The sequence below is a fragment of the Perca flavescens genome, chromosome 4 (assembly GCF_004354835.1).
Source record: "Perca flavescens isolate YP-PL-M2 chromosome 4, PFLA_1.0, whole genome shotgun sequence".
Lineage (NCBI taxonomy): Eukaryota > Metazoa > Chordata > Actinopteri > Perciformes > Percidae > Perca > Perca flavescens.
The window spans coordinates 15,909,819-15,935,776 of NC_041334.1; the positions used below are offsets into that span (position 1 = coordinate 15,909,819).

General features: G+C 37.5%; 1 protein-coding gene across 3 annotated transcripts in view; it reads left to right on the forward strand.

Moving 5' to 3' along the window:
• The window catches only part of igfn1.1 (immunoglobulin like and fibronectin type III domain containing 1, tandem duplicate 1), a 26,912-nt gene extending 3,424 nt beyond the window's left edge, over positions 1-23,488 (forward strand). Inside the window, exons 2-26 of one of the 3 annotated variants that reach the window (XM_028574738.1) lie at positions 815-901; positions 8,312-8,431; positions 9,012-9,154; positions 9,546-9,645; positions 9,781-9,825; positions 10,215-10,248; positions 10,400-10,583; positions 10,691-10,804; positions 10,891-11,059; positions 11,285-11,557; positions 12,204-12,917; positions 13,342-13,446; positions 15,261-15,431; positions 16,639-16,763; positions 16,921-17,062; positions 17,258-17,551; positions 17,706-18,002; positions 18,453-18,632; positions 18,751-18,879; positions 18,965-19,273; positions 20,771-20,856; positions 20,940-21,132; positions 21,233-21,529; positions 22,286-22,612; positions 22,740-23,488. In XM_028574738.1, the coding sequence (XP_028430539.1) occupies positions 853-901; positions 8,312-8,431; positions 9,012-9,154; positions 9,546-9,645; positions 9,781-9,825; positions 10,215-10,248; positions 10,400-10,583; positions 10,691-10,804; positions 10,891-11,059; positions 11,285-11,557; positions 12,204-12,917; positions 13,342-13,446; positions 15,261-15,431; positions 16,639-16,763; positions 16,921-17,062; positions 17,258-17,551; positions 17,706-18,002; positions 18,453-18,632; positions 18,751-18,879; positions 18,965-19,273; positions 20,771-20,856; positions 20,940-21,132; positions 21,233-21,529; positions 22,286-22,612; positions 22,740-22,744 (4,605 nt within the window). In that variant the 5' untranslated portion in view covers positions 815-852 and the 3' untranslated portion in view covers positions 22,745-23,488. The remainder of the gene's footprint in view (positions 1-814; positions 902-8,311; positions 8,432-9,011; positions 9,155-9,545; positions 9,646-9,780; positions 9,826-10,214; positions 10,249-10,399; positions 10,584-10,690; positions 10,805-10,890; positions 11,060-11,284; positions 11,558-12,203; positions 12,918-13,341; positions 13,447-15,260; positions 15,432-16,638; positions 16,764-16,920; positions 17,063-17,257; positions 17,552-17,705; positions 18,003-18,452; positions 18,633-18,750; positions 18,880-18,964; positions 19,274-20,770; positions 20,857-20,939; positions 21,133-21,232; positions 21,530-22,285; positions 22,613-22,739) is intronic. The other 2 variants (XM_028574739.1, XM_028574740.1) reach the window with 2 other exon arrangements.
• Positions 23,489-25,958: the final 2,470 nt, after the last annotated feature.

Genomic DNA, 25,958 nt, shown 5'->3' on the forward strand with positions numbered 1-25,958 from the left:
ACTCATGTACCCATTAAACAAGTGTCATGTGAGTCAGCTGTGGTCCTCACAAGTGTCACATTACACTTGGGGTTTTTCATATAAAATATCTCTGGTATCTTCAATGAATATTCAAACCAAATAATCCAGTGTTAAAAATGTGTTTCTTATGAAAAATAATGTATATCTTTAGGTAACAAAGTTGATATTTAGAACTGCCGGTGTGGTGAACATTTTGGTGGAGAACTGCAAAAAAACCTGCTAAAAGATGCAGATCTTTTAGCTGTTTTTTTTTTTCTAAAGCCTGGAAAGAGGCAATCTAAAACATTTCATATCAATACTTACATATATCTTTTAAAATAATACCATAAATCAACTAATATTAATCAGGATTGAGAGGCTATAGCAGTAGCAGTGTGAGTATTTAAAAACTGATCCTAACTCTTCACTTTGCTCATTTAGGGCTTTAATAAGTCCCCTGCTTAATTAACACATGCCTCCAAAGGGTTTACTGAGATAAACTTTCATCCCAGAGTAAGGCCAACAGTTACAGTAAAGGACACTGGTTGCTGCCTCTTACTGACTGGTTAGAGTAACTGCACAGAGCTTTAGAAAATACAGTTGAGAGCAGCTGTTTTTCCTCCAAACGTTTTAAATAAATCTATGACAACCTTTGAGTGGCATCTGCTTAACATTTCAAAAAGACAGTAAGCAACTGAAAGCATACAAACCCCAAAGACTGACACCTCAAGCTTTAAGGAGAATGTGCTTTTGAGCCATGCATGTATGCAGTGCTAACTATTTCCTCTTGTATCTTCTGTCTCTTTTGCTAAAGAGCCTTCTGAATCAGGAGACCTCGAGAGGAAAGCCAAGATGTGGAAGAAGTCAAAGGTGACCGATGAAACTGCCACTGGGCAGGCGGGTAAGTGCTGAGTGATAGACGCCCTCTCTGGTTAGGTCAGTCGGGGGTTTGTATTGCAGCTGTCGCCGCCTGTATTTCCTCTTTTCCGAGGAATTATGATGAACAGGATCTATTTGACAACTAATATTTATACAAAATAAAGATTCATGTGACATTGCATTCAAGGAAAACAGAACCTGCAAGACAAGAAAAAACACCTGGGAAGCTTACCACGTCAAAGATTACAGGTCGGTGTGTATAAGGCAACTTTTTCAAAGATGTGGAATACCCAAGACATCTAAAAAATGCTGTATTATGTTGAGGGCTGAACATTTCTCCTGAGAGAAAATTAAGATATTGTAAGCACCTCAGCTTTTTCTTTCGTCAAGTGGAAGCAGTCCAAATATTATTCATGATTTTTCAAGAAAACTCAACAGCAAAGCATATTTTTGGTCAGGACACAGATGCTTCTTTTCAGTGGAAGATCTTTGTTACCTACAAAACAAAAACAAGCAGCAACAACTTTCCATATCATTCATCAACGTCTCTGTCCCAAGGATGTGATTATGAAGATGTCTGTCAAATAAACAAACACAGGCATCCCAGATGCCAGAAGATGAGATGCTCATACTAAATGGGAGCTAAAATGAAAGAAAAAGTCTTCATGACAAACAGTACAGTAGTTAAAGAATCAAAGAAGAAGAAGAACACTATGAAGAAGAATACAACTGATGCTAACAGGGATGATCAACAAAATCAAGCCAACTGCAACCACCATTGAAAATGAAATGGTGTCCTTGTTTGATTATGGACAAAATGAAGCCAACTATTTAATTAATTTCCGTTGTTTTTCCGCAAAGTATTTGCACATAATTTCTCTCAAGCACTGCGCAGGAATCATCCTGAGATGCCAGCAATAAGAAAATGCCTGAGCAAGTTAAGTCTAATCAGCAGTTGCACAGCACAACTATTTACATGCTGCTGTAACAACATATTGCTAACATACCATATTATATTTTGTCTATGACTAACCTTTGTTGTGTGATATTTGTTCTGCCTAAGTTGTGTCTGTGTTTGTGCTTCCCATTCCTGGGTTATACTGTATACTGTGGTGTTTCATGTTAATTGTTTCCATAATCCTGTCGAAGTTCCAACCTGCCATGGTGCTTCTGTCAGGATTAATATTTACCTGTCCTGTTCCCTCTCCTGCTGTCACGTTGCGTGTTTAGTCGACGATTCAGAAGGAGTTCAACCAGACGACAAAGGTATGCGAGCAAAAAAGAAATCCAATTACACAAACGACTCACCTTCTGTAAGTGCATGTCTCCACGTTGGGTGAGTTGCATGTATGATGTGGTCTTCATCACGCATCGAAAGGTGTCATCTGAAATGGATGATTCAACTTTCAGTGTCACAACAGATGCATTTCATTGTGACATTTTAAACCATCTCCATATGAATACTAGCTCAAGGCTGTTGCTAGAGGGCACTGCGGTTGATTTCCATGTGTCTGTACTTTATCTTTTAATTTAAAAAGAAAATTCCACTTTTAAAAACATATGTCCAAATGCTGATTATGCATACTGTACAGTATGTTGGCACAGTTCAGTCTCAATAAATGAACTTGCTCTACAGGGACATCCCCAAAGCGGTGGCATGATCTCTCCTAAAATCGAGCTAATGTGACTGGCCACCCGAGCGCCCCTTTCAAATCGCATACATCTTCAAGCTTTAACATAATGAACTTGTAAATTTAAAACAATATTTATCAATTGCAAAGTGCAAATAGCATGAAATTGGTATCAGTAAAAAACACTATATAATATTTGAGGCTGTATTTGATATGATGAACACCAAGGCAAACTGAGTCACCTCTTTAAATTACCATTGTTTCTGTATTCCCTTGAGATTTCCAGCCTTTTCATGCCTGACCCTCATGCTCTCCTTGGCTTAACTGTCAAGACCAGGACTGTCACAGATACAAAATTGCAATTTCTATGATCCTAGCAGTTCAAAGCAGGTCTACCATGTGCTGTCAAGTTAACACAGAACATTGAGGTGTGGAGCTAATCAGCTGGAACGACAACCGGGACCTCTGGGAGACCTTAAGCTTCACCCAACTCTCGATATCTTTTGATTCCTTGTATTGCTTAGAAAATTACACTGAGGGAATTTGGGGCAACATAAGTACACAATGCTCTGAGGTATCAAATCATAGACGGCACTTGCCTTTCTCTGTTAACATGGCTATGAAATAAAAAAAGGAAATTAGAAACTATAACTTTACTTCTACAACAAGAAAACTGGTGGTATATTTACAGTAAATCTCAAGAATACTGTTATTGATGAAACCCAGGACATTTCAGACCAGTGAATCTAATTACATTGGGACACAAACAAATCAAAACAGTTCTTCATGATTCATAGTATGTGCTTTCTAGCTACAAATTAAGAGAGTTGAACAGCAAAGAACTGCAAAGTTAACAGCCAACAATGGCAACTGGCTAAGGCTGCACTGATGAGAATAAACACATCACACAACAACAGTGGGAACATGTTTAAAAGCTTATCATTCATTCATTTATTTGTTCGGCGAGACAAGCCAGGTGTATTTATGAAGCCCCTTTCATATAAAAAGGCATTTCAAAGTGCTTTATAAGCCATAAAAGATATGGAATATATAACATTTAAAAAGCTAAAATAAATGTAAAATATAGCTGCAAGCAGCAATGAGGGGGCCAAGCAGTACACTAGCAGGAATGGCGTCATGGCATGAGCAAGCACTCACAGCAACTTTGATGGCAATTGTTACAGTGCCCCTAGAGGTCAAATTACACCAATGTCCTTGTGCGTACTCATAATCAAGTGCCAAGTCCCTGTACCACATTTGACTTTAGCACATCAAAGCGTTGCTGAGATATGAGCTCACTTTCTTTATTACAGCACCCCTAGAGGCCAAATGACACCACTTTCCTTGCACGTCCTCACAATCAGCTACCATGTCCCTGTACCAAATTTGGACTTCATACATCAAAACGTTGCTGAGATGAAAGTTCGGTTGAGCTTACTTCCTGTGATTATAGCACCCACCTAGTGGTCAAAAGACTCCAAATTGTATGAATAACAAGGATTGGGGAACACTTTAAAGCTTTAGTGCGTAACTTTGATATTATTGAACGTCCGTTACATTCAAGCCGTTGCCAAATGAGTTGATACAAAGCTAATTAAGACTATCAGCTCCACACAACTCTCTGTATTTCTCAGCATGGCTATGTTCACAAGATTGTCGTCCGGCGACTTTCCCGCGCAGACACTTGTGTGAAGATAATTACCTCTTCTGAAGAGTCCATCATGTTTTTTAATCCTCTGTGTCCTCCTTGAGCTACTAGCAACTGTGTGGAGGAGGGGTGGGGGCGCGTGCGCAATCACGGAAGGCTTGTATCATGTGGATGCGCCGACAGTGTTGTTGTCATTACTTAGAATTCCTCATGGGGGCGACAGAAACTACACACTATAGCTTTAAACAACTTTTTTATACTCTGCTTTCATTTCAGTTGTTGAAACTGTAAAGGTTCAACACATTCTTTTTAAGGAATATCAACCCTGGTAACAATTAATCCTCATAAGGTCCAGGTACAAGAAAATTAGTCCATTAAACCATGATGCACAAGCAAAAAAAACTTCTCAGGTTGAATAAAAAAAGAAAAGTCAATGTACTTCCGGATTAGGTCAGCATCATGGAGACAACCACAACAATGGAGCACACACACCGTGGGAGAGGTTCAAAGAATAGAAACCCCAGCGCAGGACGTCACAGCAGGCCATCAGCCCGAGGGCCATCAGCCCGCTGTGACCCCCGGCACAATTTTCCAAGCTACTGTTTTTTACTTGTTGTGGTTGTTTCCATGGTGCTGAATTGGTACATTGACTTTTTTCCCAAACTGGAAAAGTTCAACAGGAGAAGTATTTTTCTTTTCTTTATCACCCATCTATTTTTTTTTTATCACGAGAATCGGATAACATATCACACGGAAATCCATCTTGTCAGGCTTCAAGAAAATGCGTTTGTGTCCGCACAGCAGAGGACAAAACCAATCAGCGTCCGGGTGAGGACCTACTGGCAGCCACGGGTGTGGTTTAGGTGTGTGTGCCGGCCGCGACTGTTCGTTCAAAACAACAATGGCGGACGTGATAGACAGATGGTTCATCCGATCACCTGCCAGGTATTTTTTGAAAGTGCCTGCTCGTTTCCAAACGATGGCTGTGGTGGCTGTGATGGTTCTGTGTTAACAAACCACTTGGGGCGTAAGGCTATGTCTCCTTAGGGGCTCTATTTAATACACAAGTAAAGCAAGGACATTAAAAAAGCCCTACACTGCAACTGTATTAAAAACATAATAAAGCAGTTCAATTATTTCAGCCATAGGTATTTCAGATGAGGACTGAAAAAACACCCAGCTTTTTAGTGATTTCAGCCAAAGTAGACACTCATCCATATGACAGCTATCAGGATCTTTTGAACAAGAAACCAAGAGTCTGTAGATGTTTATGAATGTAGTTCCAATATGTCTATATGATGATATAAGATTTACAAGCACATACAGTAATCATACATGTTAAATCTGCTCAGGAATTACATTTCCCTTATGAATCTTTCTGTACCAAATTTATGCCAATTATACTACATGAAATACTTTTTGCTGACTGACCCATGAAATCAATGCCTGGCTTAAACATGCAGCTTTAACTGCTGTTCCACATTAATAGGCTGATCAATATTTTCATGCAAACAAATTGCGAAACAAAAATGAACAGCTTGTTAACAGCAGCAAAACTCATGCAATGTTATCAGTGCTCTGCCACATACAGTACATACTGTTCTGTATCTCCTGCCGCAAGCAATTTACCTCTAATGCGCTTAAGACTGCAAAATGCTGGGGCACCTTGCTCATTTCTCCTTACTTAAACTATATATATTATACTATAGTTTATATTCTGCCTAATACAGGTCTTACATGTCAAGAGAAAATAATTAAAGATCTCTGGACCAGCTGAACCCCTGTGATCAGCATTAAGTGATGCCACCCTTTCGGATTGTTAAGGGTTAGTCCATATTGGTACTCTCAAGTGTTCTGGGACTTCTGCAAGGCACTTAATTCTGAGTTGTAAATAGCTTTACAAGTGAGCTAAGTTGGACTCATCATTTGTAGCCTGCGGACCTCCAGAGACTGAAGAGGGCAACGCTTTTTTCCCCATACAGAAAACTTCTAGCCAACCTTCCCTGTTTTGAGTGCTCACAATTTAGACTGAACTGTGCTAGAAATAAGAAATAATATAATACGAACATAGGAAAGGGGTTAATTAATTACAGACGTCAACCTTCATGTCAGTAACAACTGCTGTGGCCATGAACTGCGTCTTAAGACTTATGAAAAGAGTAAAATGTCATTAAAACGTATTAAAATGTTATAAAGTCAAACAACTGCACTACATACATTAACACTAAAATGTAGACTTCACTAGACTTGACACCATCCATTTACAACATTTTAATGTGTGCACATAAAGTACGAAACTTTAGAAATGGACTTTAATGTAGAGTAGACCATATACTTGTACTCTGTGTACACACAAAATGAACCAGTAACTTGACTGACATAGGGATTAGTGAAGTGTTTTTTTTTGTCTTCATAACCTTAAATTTGCAAGCTAGAAATAAGAGCTTTAGTTTTACATGTATTCTTGTAATATTGTTTTTCTTCAGTGAAAAAAATTCAGTTTTCTGCAAATTCATTTAATACTTTATCTGAAATAAACAGTGAGAGACACATTGATTCAACTATCTTAAGCCACAATATTAAAGTTGAATATGAATTATCTCAAATTCTAATTAACATTAACTCTAAGAACCACTCACGTTTTCAACATGACATAAACATTGATGTTTATGGCCAGAATACTGAATTCATTATAACACAGACAAGCTTATTAAGCCTGCTACTTACATACATAAAGTCACTTTGGGTGCATGTTTATATGAGGATTAAACACTCACTACTAATGACAAGTGGTCTATGAGGTGGGAGAGAAAAAGTACATTATTTTAAAACAATGTCTTCTTTTACAAAGTTGTCTTAAAAATGTGGTTTTACACATTGAAAAATTGTCTTGATGCATACATTAGATGGAAAGGTTTCTAACTTTTGACCATACTGTTGGTCACACAACATATACTGCTACTTATGAACTCTGTTTTGAGGGTATAGTGTAAGAACAAAGCCAACACACAGGAGAGTAGGTGGGGCTGTATATTTTGCATTTGCATTTACATATCCCTATTTACAAAAAAGTCCCCCAAACCATACGGCTACATAGGTAATTTGTTCTTACCCTGTAATAAAAGCCATATGAGCTATTTTATAAATTTCTGCCCCTAGCAGTAGCAGGAAATATGACCCACAGGAGTGTTTTTCATTTCATACCTAAACGTAACAGCTAAAGTTTTAAACATGTCACAGATGGGTTAGGTTTAAGCACAAAAACAACTTGGTTAAGTTTAGAAAAAGATTGTGGTTTGTGGATAAAATCTGTACATTTGTTACGTAACTTCACTTCTTTGTATACGTACATTACTTAAAGTGCTCATATTATGCTCATTTTCAGGTTCATAATTGTATTTAGAGGTTATATCAGAATAAGTTTACATGATTTCATTTTCAAAAAACACCATATTTTTGTACTGCACATTGCTGCAGCTCCTCTTTTCACCCTGTATGTTGAGCTCTCTGTTTTAACTACAGAGTAAAATAACTCGCCGTTTATGAACACTGGTCTCTAGGGTGAAAGTCCTTTGTTTGTTTGACCCAACCACCAACCCTCCTGCCCACTCCTAGTGTAATTTCTTAGTTTTAATACCATGTCACGTGACTTCCTGCTTTGCTCCCGTCATCATTATGACGGCCACTGGAGGGCGCCGCCTAACAATAAACGTAAACATGGGTCATAATTGCTGCTTGTACAAACGACCTATGGGGTCGTTTTTTGGTGGAAGTCCAGTCTCCTATTTACACTACAACTACTGGATTGAGATATTTTGTCTTTCCTTAGGCAAAGAAGCCTTTAGAAGTTTGACCCATTATTGTGGATATTTCATCCCAAAATATGTTGCGTGTTTACACTGACAAATGTTAACTAGGTAATTTGTCTGGGTTTTAGATTTGCGTTTATTATCCAAGTTTGAACTAAATCTAAATACAGTCTTAAAACGCCTTTCTTAAAAACTTTTTTTCTTTACTGATTCACATAGGTGGCTCCTCTAAATAAGTCATTAACATTGTCATGCTTTCATAAGTACATTGTATACTGTATCTTTAACTTGTCCCCTCTATAAATTACTCTTATCTAATTGTTATTATTATTATTTTTAATCAGGCATCAAGAAAAAGTCGAAGGTGCCCGGTGTCATGATAACGCAGTTTATGGAGGAACTTCCAGAGGGAATGACAACTCCAGATTTCACCCGCAAACCCATTGCTCTGACTATTCAAGAGGGTAAGTCTTTATGTTTTTGAGAGATAGACTCAAATCCATAATAACATAAAAAAAAAATATTTTTCCAAAAACTTAATCAAATGTGTGCTGGACAGTTAAACAAATATATTGACCTAAATCACAAATGGCAATAAGCAAAATGTAGACTTTAGGAGGGCAGCCACCCCTACCACATACAGTATGTAAAGATTATTCTTATTATTTAAGAAGAATTAACCTATTAAACATGAATTAAATTCTACCAACTTGTGAAATGTTGTGTACACTCACATATTGTAGTTTAACATTTGGGAGAAAGTCTTCCTAAACACATCAGTTCCTTATTTGGTCAAACCATTTTTTGTGATGAGATGACACTCCTTGACTAGGGCTGAATTATGTGAAGTTACATGTTTATAAAACTTACACAACACCAAATTATGAAACATATTAAACAGCATATTACCTTTTGTTCAATTATCTTCATGTTGGTAAAGTTTAAATATGTGCCATGTATCTGCAACATACACATTTTTTACTGAAAATATAGCAATGAATGATTAGTCACTAATAAGAAAATCTACATTTAATTGTATTGCAGGTAAATTTGCAGTCTTTAAGGCCATAGTTGTGGGCACCCCAACACCTACTGTAACATGGAGCAGAGCAAACGGAGACATACATTTTCACCCCGACATGTGCCAACAAAAGTATGATGACGTATCTCACGAACATACCATTGAGGTAAGCTTTAGATGCAGTTGAGGTATAAATGATGACAGTCTGCAAGAAACAACAAAGGCATTGTCATATTATGTTTCCAATCAACAAAATGTACCCACACTCTAAAAAAGAAAGTAATGTCACGTTTCAGTTGTAAACAGTGTATGACGGCAATGCTACAATTTGTAGTCTGATTGTGTGATAATGTACCAAATATAGTGATAAAACATGAGGTTGCAGCCAAACAGGAAACACATGCTTAAATTTGTCCCTAGTTTGGGCTTTAATAGAAGTGAATGGGATATGAAACACATTTTTGTGCACAGGAAATGTTATATGACAATGCCTAAATAGTAAAACAGCTTTTGGTGATAATAAAAATGCCAATGCCACTCTGTTTGCATTTCATTAGTTCCCTAAGGTCTCTCCAGAGGATGCAGACACCTACAAGTGTTTTGCAACAAATGAATATGGAAGGGCTGTTTGCACTGTTGCCTTGAATGTTATTGAAGGTAGGATCCTTATTATACTTGCATCTCTCTAGTGTGTTATATAATCGTTGCATTATAGATAATCTTTCTAAGTTGGCACATTTGTATTGAACTGTGACAAACAGGGAATTGAAACTAAGGCAATTGTTTCTACAGTTGGATTCTCTAAGACCAAGGAACTTCAAAAGCAACAAGGAGAAGGTGAGGTTTCAATTTCTATGTGCTAGAGCCTAGCCAATATATTTTCATAGCAAAATGACATTCATTATATTATTCATTAATTTGAATTATGTGGAAAAAAAACACCAGTGCATCTGTCATATCAGTGCAGTACCACTGTGGGCTGTCACATTAATGTCTCTCTAAGAAATTGACTGAAAAACGTGAACATTAGGAACTAGATCTGTGCGTTATGAACGTTAATGTTTTATTTTATAAAAAAAAAAAAATCTAACTTTAATCAAACTATCGTACATTGTCAATGAAATGTAAACATGCTGCTAGGAACCTGCTCTTTTTGAATACTGTTGTAAAAAACAAATAGGACGTATATATTCAGTGGACTGATGTTTTTCGTTATGGTTCCCCAGATGTAACAGACTTAAGAAAAAAGCTTAAAAAACGGTGAGTGAAATATTGTAAATGTAGCCGTTTGTCTCCTAAAATAACCTTTTATGGTAACTTTTCATAACGTTGATTCCTTTTCTATGAGAGTATTTATTTCAGTGAAAACACAATGGGGTGTACAATTTTTCTTTTTTTCTTCTTTCTATAGTAATCCTGATGGAACACGTGAGCACAAGCCAATGGAGCCAGAAGAGAAGGTCTGGGAACTTCTCCTTAGTGCAGACAAGAAAGACTATGAGCGCATCTGTGTAGAGTATGGTATCACAGACTTCCGCCGCATGCTAAAGAAACTCAATGCAATGAAGAAAGAGAGAGAGGAAGAGATTGCAGAGGTATGTGGCCTTATAATTCTACTTTAATTATATCATAAGCATGTCCAAATATATATATATTTTTTTCTTCAAATAATGTGTTCTTTTTCTCTTTAATTCTACTGTAGTTTGTTTCACACGTCGGTAAACTGAAACCTATTGAAGTCGATGACAAGGATTGTGCAACAATTGAATTGGAAATGGATCTCAAAGATCCCAGCAGCAAAGTTTTCCTGTACAAGGTGAGGGGGGTTAACTACTACCTCCAGTGTTATCTTGCTGTATTGTATTATATATCAATATGGTAACATGCCCATAAATTCTGCAGAATGGCGTCATGGTTCCATTCACCATAGAAGACAGCGAGGAAATGAAGCATAGTTTGAAACAAGTTGGCAAGAAATATATATTCAAAATTGGTAAACTAAGTTCAGAAGATGCTGGACTCTACTCAGTGGATGTTGGGGGTGTCAATGTATTCTCCACAGAATTTAAAGGTATGTCTTCAATCAAGTGATCAAGATTAGATCAGGTTTACGTAAATTCAGTCCAAGGATTACTGATATGTTGTTGCGGTTTGCAGATTTTTTATAACTGTAATTAAATGCACACAATAAGTCAGGCCAGTCACCAGGGACCCTGTACAGGGGCGGGATACATTGAAATGAAAGTAGTCTCTCTCTGCTTACTTTTCTATTTGGTGTCTTTTTGTAACCCTGCAGTGCCTAATGTTGACTTTGCTGTCAAAATACAAGAGGTTACAGCACAAGAACGAGGGGACGCCCTCTTCCAATGTGTCCTGACTGCCCCTCTGAATGAGATCAAATGGGTGGGCAAAAGCACTCCGCTGACCAATGGTGAAAAATTTGAAATCACTGTATCTGAAGATAAGCTTATCCACAAGTTGATTGTGCGGGACTGTATGCCTTTGGACGCTGGTATCTACGCTGCTGTTGCAGGAATCAAATCATGCAATGCCTGGCTTATAGTTGAAGGTGAGAAAACAACTCTCTTCCTACTATTTTATCCTTGGGGATACTCCTAATGCAGTTTAAATTCAGTGTGCATCAGCCTGTTCTCATGAACCATTCGTTCAAAAAAGTTAAGCATCGTAATTCATAAGCATTCCACTTTTTTTGCTGTATTCACTACGTTGACGGCCGCTGTATAAGAACGTGGCTGAGGAGGTCGGGGTGGATGGGTGGGCGTTAACATACAAGACTTTCAAGCCAGAGAGCCACAATCTTTTTCCTAATCTTAACGAGTCGTTTTGGTGCCTAATATTACTAAATTTAACCGTAATGTCCGCCGAAGCGACAGGCAGCTCAAGGTGCTTTGTACCCGGCTCAATGTCACCTATTTTTGGGTTACTGAACCACCAACTACCGCTGATACAGTGGAGGTCTGTAGCCCAGGTCACCAAGCTCTGTAGTGGCTTCTAATTTCATAGGCTATCATACGTTTTGGTGTGCGTATATTTTCGTACAATATCATACGGACCCGTTCATGAGAATGCATTGGTTTGCATGCATACATATGGAATACCATGAAGATACTTTCCCCTGACACCAAATAATTGTTAAATTCTATTTTGATATTCAACTTAAAATTATACATATGTATTTTACAAATATTTTATAGCTGACAAAGATCCCGCAAACAAGGGCAAGAAGGCAACTCGCAAAACTACTATGGCTGGAGGCGGCAATGACGAAGATCTGATGAGAATAGCTAAGGAACAGCAGGAAAAATATCAGAAAGAAATGGAAGAAAAAATGGAGGCTGCCAAGAAGGCTCAAGCTGAGAGAGAAGTTACAGAAGCAGCTGCCCGAGCACAGGCTGAAGCAGCTAAAAAGGCAGCAGCTGAAGAAAAAGCTGCAGCTATGGCAGCTGCAAAGGCAAATAAGGCAGCAGGCGGCAAGGATGCAGCTGGAGGTGCTGTAGGTGCTGGAGGTGCTGGAGGGGCTGGAGGTGCTGGAGGGGCTGGAGGGGCTGGAGGGGCTGGAGGGGCTGGTGCTGCAGGCGGTGCTGGGGCTGATGGAACTGGCAGTGGCAAAGGTGCAGGTGCTGGTAAAGGCATTGGAGCTAGTGCTGGTGGTGCAAGTGGGGAAGTTGGAGGAGAAGATGGAACTGGCGCTGGGGGTGTAGCTGGAGCTAAAGGTGGAGCTGGGGGCGGGGCTGAGGCCGGAGCTGGAGGGGATGATTCATTTGAAGATTTTGATGAAGAAGGTAAAAGAAAAGGAGCTAGAGGAGGAGAGGGAGAAGGAGAAGCTGGAGAGGGAGAAGAAGGAGATGGAGAAGGAAAACGGAAGAAACGTGTGAGAGATGGTCCACTTGTTCCTGACACAGTGATAGGTAAGAAATTAAATCATACTACAATCTATGTTGACAGACTTAATGACAAAAATCTTTTTCCAAAATGTGGCTTGTTATTCTCCTAAATGTTCATTAGGATGCAATATAAACATCTTCTTAGAGAAACGTCTTTATTTTTCGCTATTAATATCGTTAGTAGTAGTAGTGTAGAAGGTACAGTATATGTATTTTGTCTTCGTGTTTGTCGTTTTGTTGTCTCTTTTTTCTTTTGTCTACATATTTCAATACTCTTGATCTTTATAATGTTACTGTTTGTCTTTTCCATTAACTTTCAGATTCATTAATAAAATTCTATTAATCTTTAATTCATATATTTAAAAATATATTTAACCAACAATCAACGATACTCTAATAATATGCGTAACATTCTGAAATAAAAGGGACTATTTATTATCACTAATAGGAGATAGTGTTGATGAGGAAACCACATATCAAGAAGGTGAAAATTCTGGGAAAAAAGGAAAACGTCCCAAAAAGAAAAATGTGGAAGTCACAGAAGCTGTTGTTGGTAAGAGATGTCAAAGGCTGCATGCTGTAGACAATTTACTGACTATTAAAGTAATTTGCAAACGAAAATTACTTTGACATCAAAACGGAAGAAAATCCTAAACACTTCCTAACTTTGGTGCAGCTGTATTAAAGGACCGGTGTGTAGGGTTTAGTGGCATCTTGCAGATGACCAACTGAACACCTCAAGTGTGAAGAGAACATACAGTGGCCTTCAGGTGAAAGCAAAAGGCCCACTCTAGAGCCAGTGTTTGGTTTGTCTGCTTTGGGCTACTGTAGAAACATGTTGGTGCAACATGTCGAGATGTCAACATGTGTAGATATGAACTCATTCTCAGCTAACTGAAACACAATGATTCTTAGTTTCAGGTGATTATACACTAATGAAAACATAATTATGAATATTATATTCCATTTTTGCCAATAGATCCCCCTAAATCCTACACCCCGGTCCTTTAACAATAACTTGATATAACACTGACCAAATTAAACTGCAGACACTGACACTTTACAAAGTGCTAAACTGCTCCGCTTTGTCGATCGTACAATTACCTAAAAGCTCCATGTGGGCTGCGTAAATTTCAAGACATTGTTAAGAAAGGTCTTGTTAAGCCTCAGTGACAACATTTACTTAATCTAGGATATAAAAGACTGTAGCATGAATTCAGAATTATGTTTATTAATTATTCTTGATTCTTGGAGTTCTAGAGCCTACGAGAAAAAACAGTAGTTTAGTTTTTATGTGGCGGGAAATTGAATTGCTCATTTTCAGTTTAAAAACAATTGAAAACCTTGGGCTTTAAGTATTTATGTATTAACTATCTGCTTTATCAATAATTTTTGCCAGCATTATTTATTAAAACAATTTGATACATCTATAGCTTTGTTTTTGTGCCTCTTCTGAGAATCAGACAGCGGGATAGAATGCATATGCTATGCTAAATTCAGCTTTCTCCTCCATCTAATCATTTACTTAAATAAATATAGATATGTTCTATATTTGTGTTTTGTATGTATTATGTGTGCTTTCATGTTTGTAGACTTGTGTGTCGTTTTGTTGTCATAAACACCTTGTTTGATTCATGTATAAGTTTGTTATGGGTAAAGAAATGGAAAAGGTGACTTAGCTACAGATGTTTTCAAGTTGAGAACATAAAAGGTGCCTGGTCATAACAGATTTTTAGATTTGGTATTTTTAAGCAACAGAAATACTACAGTATATACCAGTCATTGGTATTACTCCTTGTGGTAAAATACTTAATAAACTTAAAGCTATAGTGCATAGTTTCTGTCTCCCCATAAGGAATTCTAAGTGATGACAACAACACTATCGACGCATTCACATGATACAAGCCTGACGTGATCGCGGAGCTTATAGTCTTAATTAGCTTTGTAGCAACTCATTTGGCAATGGCTTGAATGTAATGGACGTTCATTAATATCAAAAAGTTACGCACTAAAGCTTTAATAAAGGATTTATAATACCATGTAACAAGTGATACTTAATAGCAAAACAGTTTTACCTGCAAAATGAAAAACAATCCATGAGGCCCTTAGATTAATTAAGCCACTGAACAATGGCACCATTATGGAACCCATCTTTTCCTCACCTTTTCCACTACCCTCTTCTTACTTATTGAAGCTAATGCTTGTTTTTTCTGTTGTTGCTGCTGATCTTTTTTCATGCTCCCCGTTTGTCATTTTATTTGTTATTGTTAATGTTTTCATTGATGTTATTTGTAAGGCATATCCAACAGAAAATGAGAAACATTGGATTGATGGTAATTACGATGATATCCCCTAAAACTGCAAAAGCAAAAAACAGAGAAGCGAGTGGTGCCACTGGAGATAATGGAAACGGGCCAGCAACAGGCTGTGATGTATCTGCTGAAAATGGTGAGGATGCGGACAGCGGTGAGCCAGCAGCAGCTGGCACGCGTTCAGGCCGTGCACGGCAAGGCCCATTGATCGTGGAAACAGTTAGTGGTAAGATTATTGGCGCTGCATTTATTGCTGCATGGGAAGCACTGCCGGTGAATAAAGTCATTTGATGAGCAGATGACTTTTCCAGGGGTTTAAGGGTTAACATAAAAAGTGTGTGACGACTGAGCAGAATGCTGCATTTTAACTGTAATTGGTTAAATGGCCTTTTAGAATTATCAGAGAGTTTAGCAAGAGTGGATTTGTGGACCTTAAGAGTGCTTTTAAGAAATGCTAATCAAATCTGATGCACTAACATATAGCACACACATTTAACAGAGAAATGAATCTAAACATACTTTAGTCTTATGTTTTGTAGACAATAGAACAGCATTTGTTATATCATTTTATTTCTATGACCTACAGGTTGGATATAAGCAGACAATGTGTCCACCTCAGAGAGAGAGTGAGTGAGTGAGTGAGTGAGTGTGTGTGTGTGTAAGTATTGTTTAAATGCACCTGTGCTCTGTGTTAACAATGTTGCTTGCCTTTCTAATTGTTAATTCAGGATGAGTCGGTGCATTGAGGTTAATTATTTAAATGAGAAAACGCAGAACTGATCATGTTCTTGACGCAACTGCTACATGTGTGTAAACACACTCTTACATAATTTGAAGATGGAAGACAACCCAAGCTGACTTTGGAGGATGACAACAATCAATTTCTGCACAATGAAGACTGAATTCAGATCAACCACAGAAAATGCTGATTTCTTCCACTGACCTAGGAAATGACAGTCTTGAGTGGGATTTTTTCTTATATTTTAAAAGTGTGTATTTCTTTCAAGAGTAACTAAGTGAACAGAGGCAAATGAAAGCCTCGCTTAAGGTATTCTTATGAGCTGCAACGCTGAACAAACTTTCAAGATAAAGAAGACCACTACCAAACAAGACCGAATCATCGAGCTACTCACTGACCAAGTTTCAAATAAATGCCAAATGCGCTCTTCTTACTTTCCTTACAAAACTTGGATTATATCGTTTCTTCAAGTATGATATTCTCTGACATCACATCTGCATTTTAACATGTATTTTATAATTGATTATAGAATACATGATATCAACAGAAATAAAATGTGTGGTGTTTGTCTGTGAGGTAAGTGTGTACACATCCATGCATGGATGCATTACAACAACTTAAAACAACAGCTTGTATGCAGATGTTAGCTGTTGGCCCTGTGCATTCACTAACTTATTGGTTGATGAATCCGCAGACCCAGGAGTTCACTTTCATGCTGGGCTTTCTGACTGCAAAGCCATTGTTGGAGAAGCAGCAGAGCTGGAGTGTAAAGTGAGCAGTGAAGACTGTGAGGGACTCTGGTACAAAGATGGAAATGAGGTAAGCCCAGTGTTTAAATGTGGTTATTATGAATAATATAGGCTTTGATGTAATGCAGTAATATAGCCAAACAATTGGCAATTATTGTATTCATATAGGTGAAAGCTTCAGATGAGGGTTCATTCATATTTGTTGTGGTACCGTTTGTTTTTTCCAGATTAAATCATCTGAGGGTATAACCATTTCAAAGGAAGGAACTTTCCACAGACTGAAAATCCACAAAGTCACAGAGGAATTTGCTGGAAAATATAAATTTGAAGCAGATGGGCGGAAGACAGAGTCCTTGATTATTGTTGAAGGTAAAAAAAACGTACAGAAATTGCTTACTTGCATAAACAGGTTGCATCACTCATTAGAAAGTGCCCGCAGGTCATGGTCATGATGGATTTTTTCACTGCTTTTATTTTTTAGTTTATCTCAAGTGCATAACTACTTGTAGATACAGTAGCATGATACCGCTTAAAAAATCTGTATTGTTTTACCAATCATTTTAGATCCACCCAGATTTTCTACTGAGGACCTGGAAGCATTTAAAAGCACTATAACCGTGAAAAAAGGACAAAAAACTACCTTCAAACTACCTTATGTTGGACGGGAACCTATAAAAATTCAGTGGTACCTTGATGGTGAAGAGCTTTCAGAAGAAGCAAATATTAAGTTTGATCACTCAGAGGGTTGCACCTGTCTGTTCCTAACTAAGCTGCAGCGCAAGGACAGCGGTGAAGTCAAATTAAAACTCAAAAATGAGTTTGGCACCATCGAGGCCTTCAGCCAGCTAGTTGTAACGGGTATGTATACAAACATTATTTTACAGTATTTTGTATGCTGTTATAGTGTAAATTGCCTAAAAATAACCTGTCTAACTAAATTAAATGTTGTTACACTTCAGGTTAAGTGTTCAGCACAGATTCATATTCTATATGCTACTTTGTTTTCTGACAGATAAACCAACTCCTCCAATGGGACCTCTGGAAATTGTTGAAGCCTCCTCCTCTGCACTTGAATTCAAGTGGAGGCCCCCAAAAGACAGTGGTGGCTGTAAGATAGACAACTATATCCTTGAACGAAATCAAGTTGGCCGCAACACCTGGAAGAAGGTGGGGCCAATTGGTCCAGAGGCCCAATACAGGGATACTGATGTAGACCATGGCAGGAGGTACTGCTATCGCATAAGAGTGGAGACTGAAATGGGCACCAGTGAGCTGATGGAAACAGAGGACATTCAAGCTGGAACAAAAGGTAAACTCAGAACAATATTATAACACTATGTTATCCTAGAAACTCTTCAATAACTATTTATTGAATAAAACAATGTACAATTCTAAGAACGACATCGCAGGGGAAAGTAAACGCCACATTACAGAGAAAATAGAATGAAGCTCAGAGGGCTATTGTGACTGCGTTGCGCTTGTATGTTCTGGCTTGCTAGCATGTTAGCCGTTATATCACCAGCTACAATAGTTCACCAATCAGCCATTTGATTATCCCCCACATCACCAAGCCTCTACCATCACTTATTTCAATAGATCACACCAATGAATTTCGATGAGCCACTTTCAGGTGTGATCGGGTCTCCCCTGATCAAACCTTTGTAATTTTAACATCACAATCAATTCTTCCATGGTACACAAACAATTCTACATTTTTGACTAAGAAATGACTTAAAGAACCCAATTTTTGTGTGTACAGCATACCCTGGACCTCCATCAGCCCCAAAGGTTGTAAGTGCCTTCAAGGACTGCATCAACCTCTCTTGGTCTCCTCCATCCGACACTGGAGGAACCAATATTCTGGGATACAAACTTGAAAAACGCAAGAAGGGCAGCAACCTGTGGGGCGCAGTAAACACAGCTGATGACATGATCAAAGGTAACTCTATTATTCATACATTATGTCTGTTTGATCATGTTGTAATAGTCTGTTACAACACATAAGTGAATGTTTATTGCTGTAGTTCCTATATTGCATATTTATTTTTCCCATATAGGTAAGGGAGTCGGTGTTAAAGATGTTGTCGAGGGCATGGAGTACGAATTCCGTGTGTCAGCAATCAACAACTCTGGAGCGGGTGAATTTAGTACACCATCTGAGTTTGTGTTTGCCAGAGACCCTAAAAGTAGGTGGACATTTGGAACAGTCATTATTTCATCAACACTTCATACAGTCCAACTGCAGCACTGAATATGAATCATGTCTTACAGAGCCTCCTGGTAAAGTCATAGACTTTAAAGTGACAGATTCCACCTACACAACCCTGTCCCTGTCTTGGACCAAACCCAAGGACATTGAGGGGGTTGAGGATGAAGCCAAAGGATATTTTGTGGAGATCAGGCCTGCAGAAAATACTGAATGGGATCGCTGCAATGCAAATGCAATAACCTTGAATTTCTATACAGTGAAAGGCTTGAAGTCAATGGCCATGTACTGGGTGAGAGTCATTGCTACTAATGATGGAGGACAGGGAGAGCCACAGGAGCTGGATAATTACATCCTTGCTATGCCCCCTCCAGGTAAGAAAATCATGATTACTGTACTGTATCAATACTTATTAGTTAAAGACCCAGTAGTAGTACAATAAGTGAGTTTAACTTTAAAATCCTGACATTAGGTAACCTGAAGAGATTAATAGATACTCCACAAACCCAATTAGGAGTTACCTGGTTCAGGATCATTAAAGCATGGTTTGAACATTCAAGATAAATGCTATGATGTAGGGATGTCAAGAGACCTGGTACTACGGTAGTAAAATTCTGAAAACGTGATGGTACTCGTTTTTCTACAGTAGCGTAGGTACCAGGGGATGCAATTCTTCCGGACTTGACGGGGAAGTATACGCCTAAAAGTGTTCTAGTTTGCCGCTAATTGCTGGAGAAGAAGAAGAATGCCCACCAGCACAGGAAAACAGAGGGCCTCATCTCCGTTGCCGTGCACGACGGCTTGATTGCAGTCAGCCTCTGGCTTTACCGTAACATTACATCTATAGTAACAGCTTTCCCGACTTCACCTGGAGTTTGCAAACCAAAACCAAAGTCAGTTTTTTTTTCAGAGAGAAACAGACTAAATAATAAACATGCTTGCTGTCTGGGAGTTCCAGGTGAACTCATAAAAAGTACTGTATGCTGGCTGTGGTGATGCCAGGCTTTAGAGCAGTGGGCTGTGACATTTTCTCCTGATTACATGTAAATCACACTCTCCTTGCCCCTCCACTCCACACCAAAACAGTAACGTAAAGTTGAAAAAAAAAAAATTATACTGCCCCCCCCTCAAATGTTTAAATAAAGAAATTAATGATTACATTACAATTGCTATATATATCAGAGGTTGCATGCCGCTGGAGGAACTAGGGGTTAAGTGCCTTGCTCAGGGACACATTGGTTGATGTATCACAGTGGGATTCAAACCCAGGTCTCCCACTCCAAAGGCATGTGTCATATCCACTGTGCCATCACCACCCATAAGTATTATTATTATTTTTTTACACACTGTGGTATCGACTTTGGTATCAAGTATCGTGTACTTTTGGTGGTATCGGTACCTACCTAGATTTTTGGTATCATGACATCCCTACTCTGACGAACTAGGTTTCTGGGTAGATCTAATTGTCTTTTCCATCTTATCATCAGTAATGGAAGTATCATATGATTATAATATATGACTCAAGTTAAGAATGCAAATGCAAATTCAGGATATATACATTTGCAAAAAACAAATAACCAACACAATAGTGTGCGCATGAAAAAAAAGAGTTTAGTTGGTTGGTGTCAATTTGTTTTGATTATAGTGGTGGGTCATTGTTTGAATCAGTAAAAAAATTGTCCAGGTCGAATGAAGAACACAGATGATTGCAGCAGTACAGCATATTGTACTATAACATAAAAAAACAATATTTTTGTAGTTTTGCAGTGGAATCATGTGATTTTTCTGGTTTCCCCTTTATCCTGGAAAGGCAATTGTCCAGATCAAAATGAATGCCATAATGACCAACTTTCACCCTTCTGTTTACCTAGTGAGACCACGATTCACGGATGCCAAAATTAAGAGTTTCATGATAGTGAGAGCAGGAAATTCTGCACGATTCAACATTAACTTTGAGGTAATTTAGGAAGTAATTAAGAAGACATATTTAGCAATCTCTTTTTGTCCTCTGACAAAATTATATCTTCACATTCTTTGTAGGCCTCTCCTTGGCCTGAGGTCATCTGGCTGAAAGATGGAGTGCCAGTGTCTAAAAAGGTGACCATCAGCAATTCAGAGGGAACATCCCAGCTTCTGATTCCTTCTGCTGAGCGCACAGATACTGGAATCTACACTATCATTGTCAAGAATATTGTTGGCCAAGAATCATTCAGCACTGAAATTAGAGTCACAGGTGAGTTTGGTAAAATACTGTACGTTCTTACTGTATGAATAATTTCCTCCTTTTCCATACACTGTAGATAAAAAGAAAATCTTTTGTATCTGAACTCCAGATGAGCCAAAGCCACCAGGTCCCGTGGAGACAGACGAAAATGTGCCTGGCACAGTGACCGTTTCATGGACTGCATCTCCAGATGAGAAACGTGATGACAGGCTGCACTACATGGTGACTAAGCGTGATTCAACTAAGACAGCATGGCACACCATTGGAGATCACATCTTCAACAATAGATTCACAGTCTGCAACATAATGCCGGGCAGAGAATACCAATTCAGAGTCTATGCAAAGAATGACATGGGCGCCTCCAAACCCTCTGAATCACAAAAGTGGCTTATTCCTACTAAAAAAGGTATGTCTAAAAAAAGATGAATATCTGTATTTGAAGAAACATGACACAGGCTTAAGCAAATACAGGACTAACATTTTAACCACACAAACACTAAGGCTACAAACAAAGTTGAATAGTTTGTGTACTTCTTTCCTTATGCATCTTTCATAACAATGTACAAAGATTGCACCATCTAATTTACTATCTATATTAAAAAGACTGATGCCATTGGGCCATACATTTATTGTGTCAATGTACAGTTTTTTTCTGTTTTTAAGACTTTAGTTTTGTCCAATGAAAGTGCATAGGTCAGTACACAAAATGCAGGGTCACATTTCGGGGTCAATACAACAATAATTTAAACCTCAACATCAGTCTAAAGATCAACCCTTGTTTTAGCCCTTAACATTTATTTTCTTCTTGTGTCAAGAGTTGAGAATAATAGTCTGTCAATATTCAGCTAATTAATCTGGCCAATATGTTAGCTTTTGACTTGATGTGATCCGGTCATCTCACCAAATATAGTATCTTTGAGATGTTTTTATTTATTGTTTTTACAGCTATCCATATAATTTTGATACCCCAAACCATTTTGATGACACTTTATCCAATAGCACAGACACAGAAACAAAATTAAACATTATTTCTATGTTGCTATGCTGTAATATTGTGACGAACTGTATCTGTAGAACCACCCTCAGGTCAATGTTGAAATATATTCTCCCGTTATGTGATTACAATTATAATTTGATGCCATGCATATCTAATTTCTTCCAGAAAAGTTTACTATGAACATGCCAGAAACCAAGGCATGTAATCTACAGTGTCCTCCCAAGTTCATTGTCCCATTGAAAATGCACACTGCTCCTCAAGGGTATGAATGCTACATGAGCTGTGCTATAAAAGGGGATCCAACACCTCATGTGACATGGCTCCGCAACAGTATCAGTCTGAATACCAACACTAACTACTTCATCTCCAACACCTGTGGAGTCTGTTCTCTGCTTATATTGAGGGTTGGACCTAAAGACTTCGGGGAGTACAAGGTTGTCGCAGAAAGCTCTTTGGGGAGGGCAGAGTGCTCCACTAAACTGACAGTCAGAGGTAAATCTTTACCAGAATGTAACTGTATTTTAAAGATGCCACTGTATCACTATGTTCTGCATTGATATGCATGTTCTACAGTGATGATCTTCGAAATCTGATAACTACCTTTGTCTTTTTTTTCCAGAATAATTGAACACACTGAAGATGTTCTTAGAAGAATTGTTCTAAAATGCTTACAGAAACCAAGTTGTGGTAATTTGCATACTGCATCTTTAGAGTTAAGCAAATCCTGTCAAATGTAGAATGAATGATTATTTAATATTGCCCGTGATACTTTCCTTATAGGTCGTTAACTCTATGACAAATTCCTATACAGGCGGGCATTTATTTAAAGTTAAACTAAATAAAGTCTTAGGCTAACAAACTTTGCCAAAAAAAAAAGCCACAAGCATGTTTTGTTTGTTTTGATTTCAACTGTGCAATCCTCAATAAAATGCAAGTTTAAAATAGTGTGCAATTTGACATATTTTAACGGTGGTAATATGCATGTTAAACAGCAAAGTATTTACAGTACATGACACTGTGTAGCAGTGATTCATTGATTTAAAGTGTTAATTTAAGGTGTTTGTCTAAAGCATCTGCATCTGTTTGTGTCAATTACCTTTTTTTAGATGTATAGTGATGCTTGCTCTTGGAGGAATTAATGGAATTCTTGGGGCTTTGTAAATTATAGAGTGTGGTCTAGACCTACTCTATCTGTAAAGTGTCTCGAGATAGATTTTCCGTAATTGTGGATTTACAATCTTCCTTTATAGTGAAACTGAGATGACAAAAAATACTGACATGACAAATGTTTATGATACTGACTGTTAGAGTATGTTATTACATATGGAAATGTGTGAGTTTAGTGTAAATAAAGACTTCATACTGTTACTTTGACGTGGAATTCTTCAGCTGAGCGGCATATCAATTAAGTTAACACTTAACAGAAATATATATATATATATATATATATATATATATATATATATATATATATATATATATATATATATATATATACACACACACACACACACACACACACACACTGTATATTCACAAAAATACTAATTAACTAACTAAATAAATAAAAATAAATAAAGATGTATAGAGTCTACATGTATGATGATTGACTTGAGCATATATTGTGGTCATGGGTCAAATGAAAGCAAGTATCAAAATCCATACTGCTTGTTCATCTTCATGAAGTTTTATGTGAATAATTTATGCCTGTGTTCTTGTATTACCTCCCTAGGCATATTTTTTGCAAAGTCAGACATAAGTCCAAGTTTAGAGTCACTGAAGAAGAGAGGGCCAACAGTTGCAACCTGGGCTAAAACATGTCAAACCAGTGCAGGATGACACCTCTCAGTTTCAAAGTAAAGTGCCGATTACAGTGTTATATATGCTATAATATGTTTATTTAATACATGCTACTATGTAACTTTTTTCTGTCCTGTTTCAGTCTAACAAGACAGTAAAACATAACTTTGGCCCATTAGTATTAGAATGAGGTTTAGGTTGTTGTTTTTTTGCTAATCGTCTGATATGTCCAGTGTCAATAAGTAAATAAGAACATTTATGCAAATTGCCTCATTTTTGGCATAGACCTCCGGCATGAAAATACGATTCATTAATTCAAACATTTCTGAACATTTATTGGTATTACCATTTCCAACAAACGAATGGAAGGAGCTAAAAAAAAGAAATCTGAATTTAATTGACACTTACCTCTTGTTAAATGTTGGGATGAAGATCAGGCAGGCTACATGTACAATTAAGCAAATGGAGAGGCAGCTCAGCCCATGATACTTCTATGTCACTTCTCATGAGACTTCCCTTTTTAATAAGAGCAGCCAAAAGCACCCTGCTGCTGAAATTCCACTTTTGAGGGAGGGATTAGAAAGCTTCGCTCCTGCATTCCCTCTAGTGCCCCTTTTTCAGGAACCTATAGCACTTAAGGGCCAAAGTGAATGTCAGTAAACCTATCCCCAGGAGCCACAGTGAAAAAGCAGTGGGTTAGGTTGCTGCGAGTGTCTCTGAAAGACTTCATTGCCTCTCAAAACGAAAAGCCCACACTCAGGGATCAGCTGGAACCTGGCCGACAACAGACAGCGAGAGAACAGTTCACTTGAAAAATAAATAGTAAGTCAATTGACCGAGTACTGTGAAAATTGTGTATATGTCATTTCATCAAAATCTTTATTCCGTTAGCCAATTCATGTAAATATATATATATGTTATATGTGCTTTTCTGACACTAGTTTGCATTTTACTGTATATTAACCTTTGGTAAACATGGTAATAAGACCTTACAAGTTAAATGAGCTAAATGAGAATTTTTATTGAATGCTGACAGCAGTTTAAATTAGTTCAGTATCTCTAAAATGTAATATGATAAAAAAAAAACAATATGATGAGCTGTAATAATGTTGTTTATGATACATGTTTTAAGTGGAATTGTCTAAGCTTGATAAGAAATAATACAAAAAGTAAAAAGTTTAAGAAAGATCACGATCAGACTAATGATTGTGCAAGACAAGAGAGTAGTGGTAACAGATAGTCAAACTACAGAAACATACAAAGTTATTTGTTTATTCAAACTAAAATTGGTCCTTCACTTTCCTCCTGCCACAAGTGGTTACAGTACTTTGCCAAGCTTTAATGTGATATTTTATTTCATATTTTATCACAAAAAACTGACAAAGTAAAAGTATATGCACTGCTATACCATGTTGCTCTGAGATTTAAGACATGGCCTGACAGAACATTCATAAATCAGTTCACACCCTTGGCAGCTATTTTCTCTCTCAGACAAATATAGTTTTAAAGCAGTCACAGCAGTACACCAAGTGTGCAAAACTGCTAAATATGCAGACACTTCGTCAACTGACAGGACTCTGCATAATGTATTTTAATTAAATTCAATATTAATAGCATAAGTGATAAAATGTAATCCAAGAACAAAAGGCTCTGTCATTAGACTAATGAGATCATAAAAATTAAATAAGATTAACAGAGTGCTAACAATAGTTTATACTTGAGCCTCTAAGAGGTTTTTATCACATACTGGTATATAAAGAAGTGATATGTTATCTAACCTCTCAAATGAAATTTAAATTAGAAAAAAATCACTTTAAGTATAAATACTATATTTTCTGAATTAAACATTTTGTAAGTTTTAAACACATGATGCTATACATCACTTTGCTTTATGGGCCTTTTAGACTTTAGGACTAGGTCTTTGAGACTAAATATTTTGCAAAAGTACTTAATACTTTACTTTATTACTAAATAATTAGTACCTTGGTGTAAGTTTTTTTTTTCCATAGTTGCCAAAATGAGTATTTGATTTTTTCAC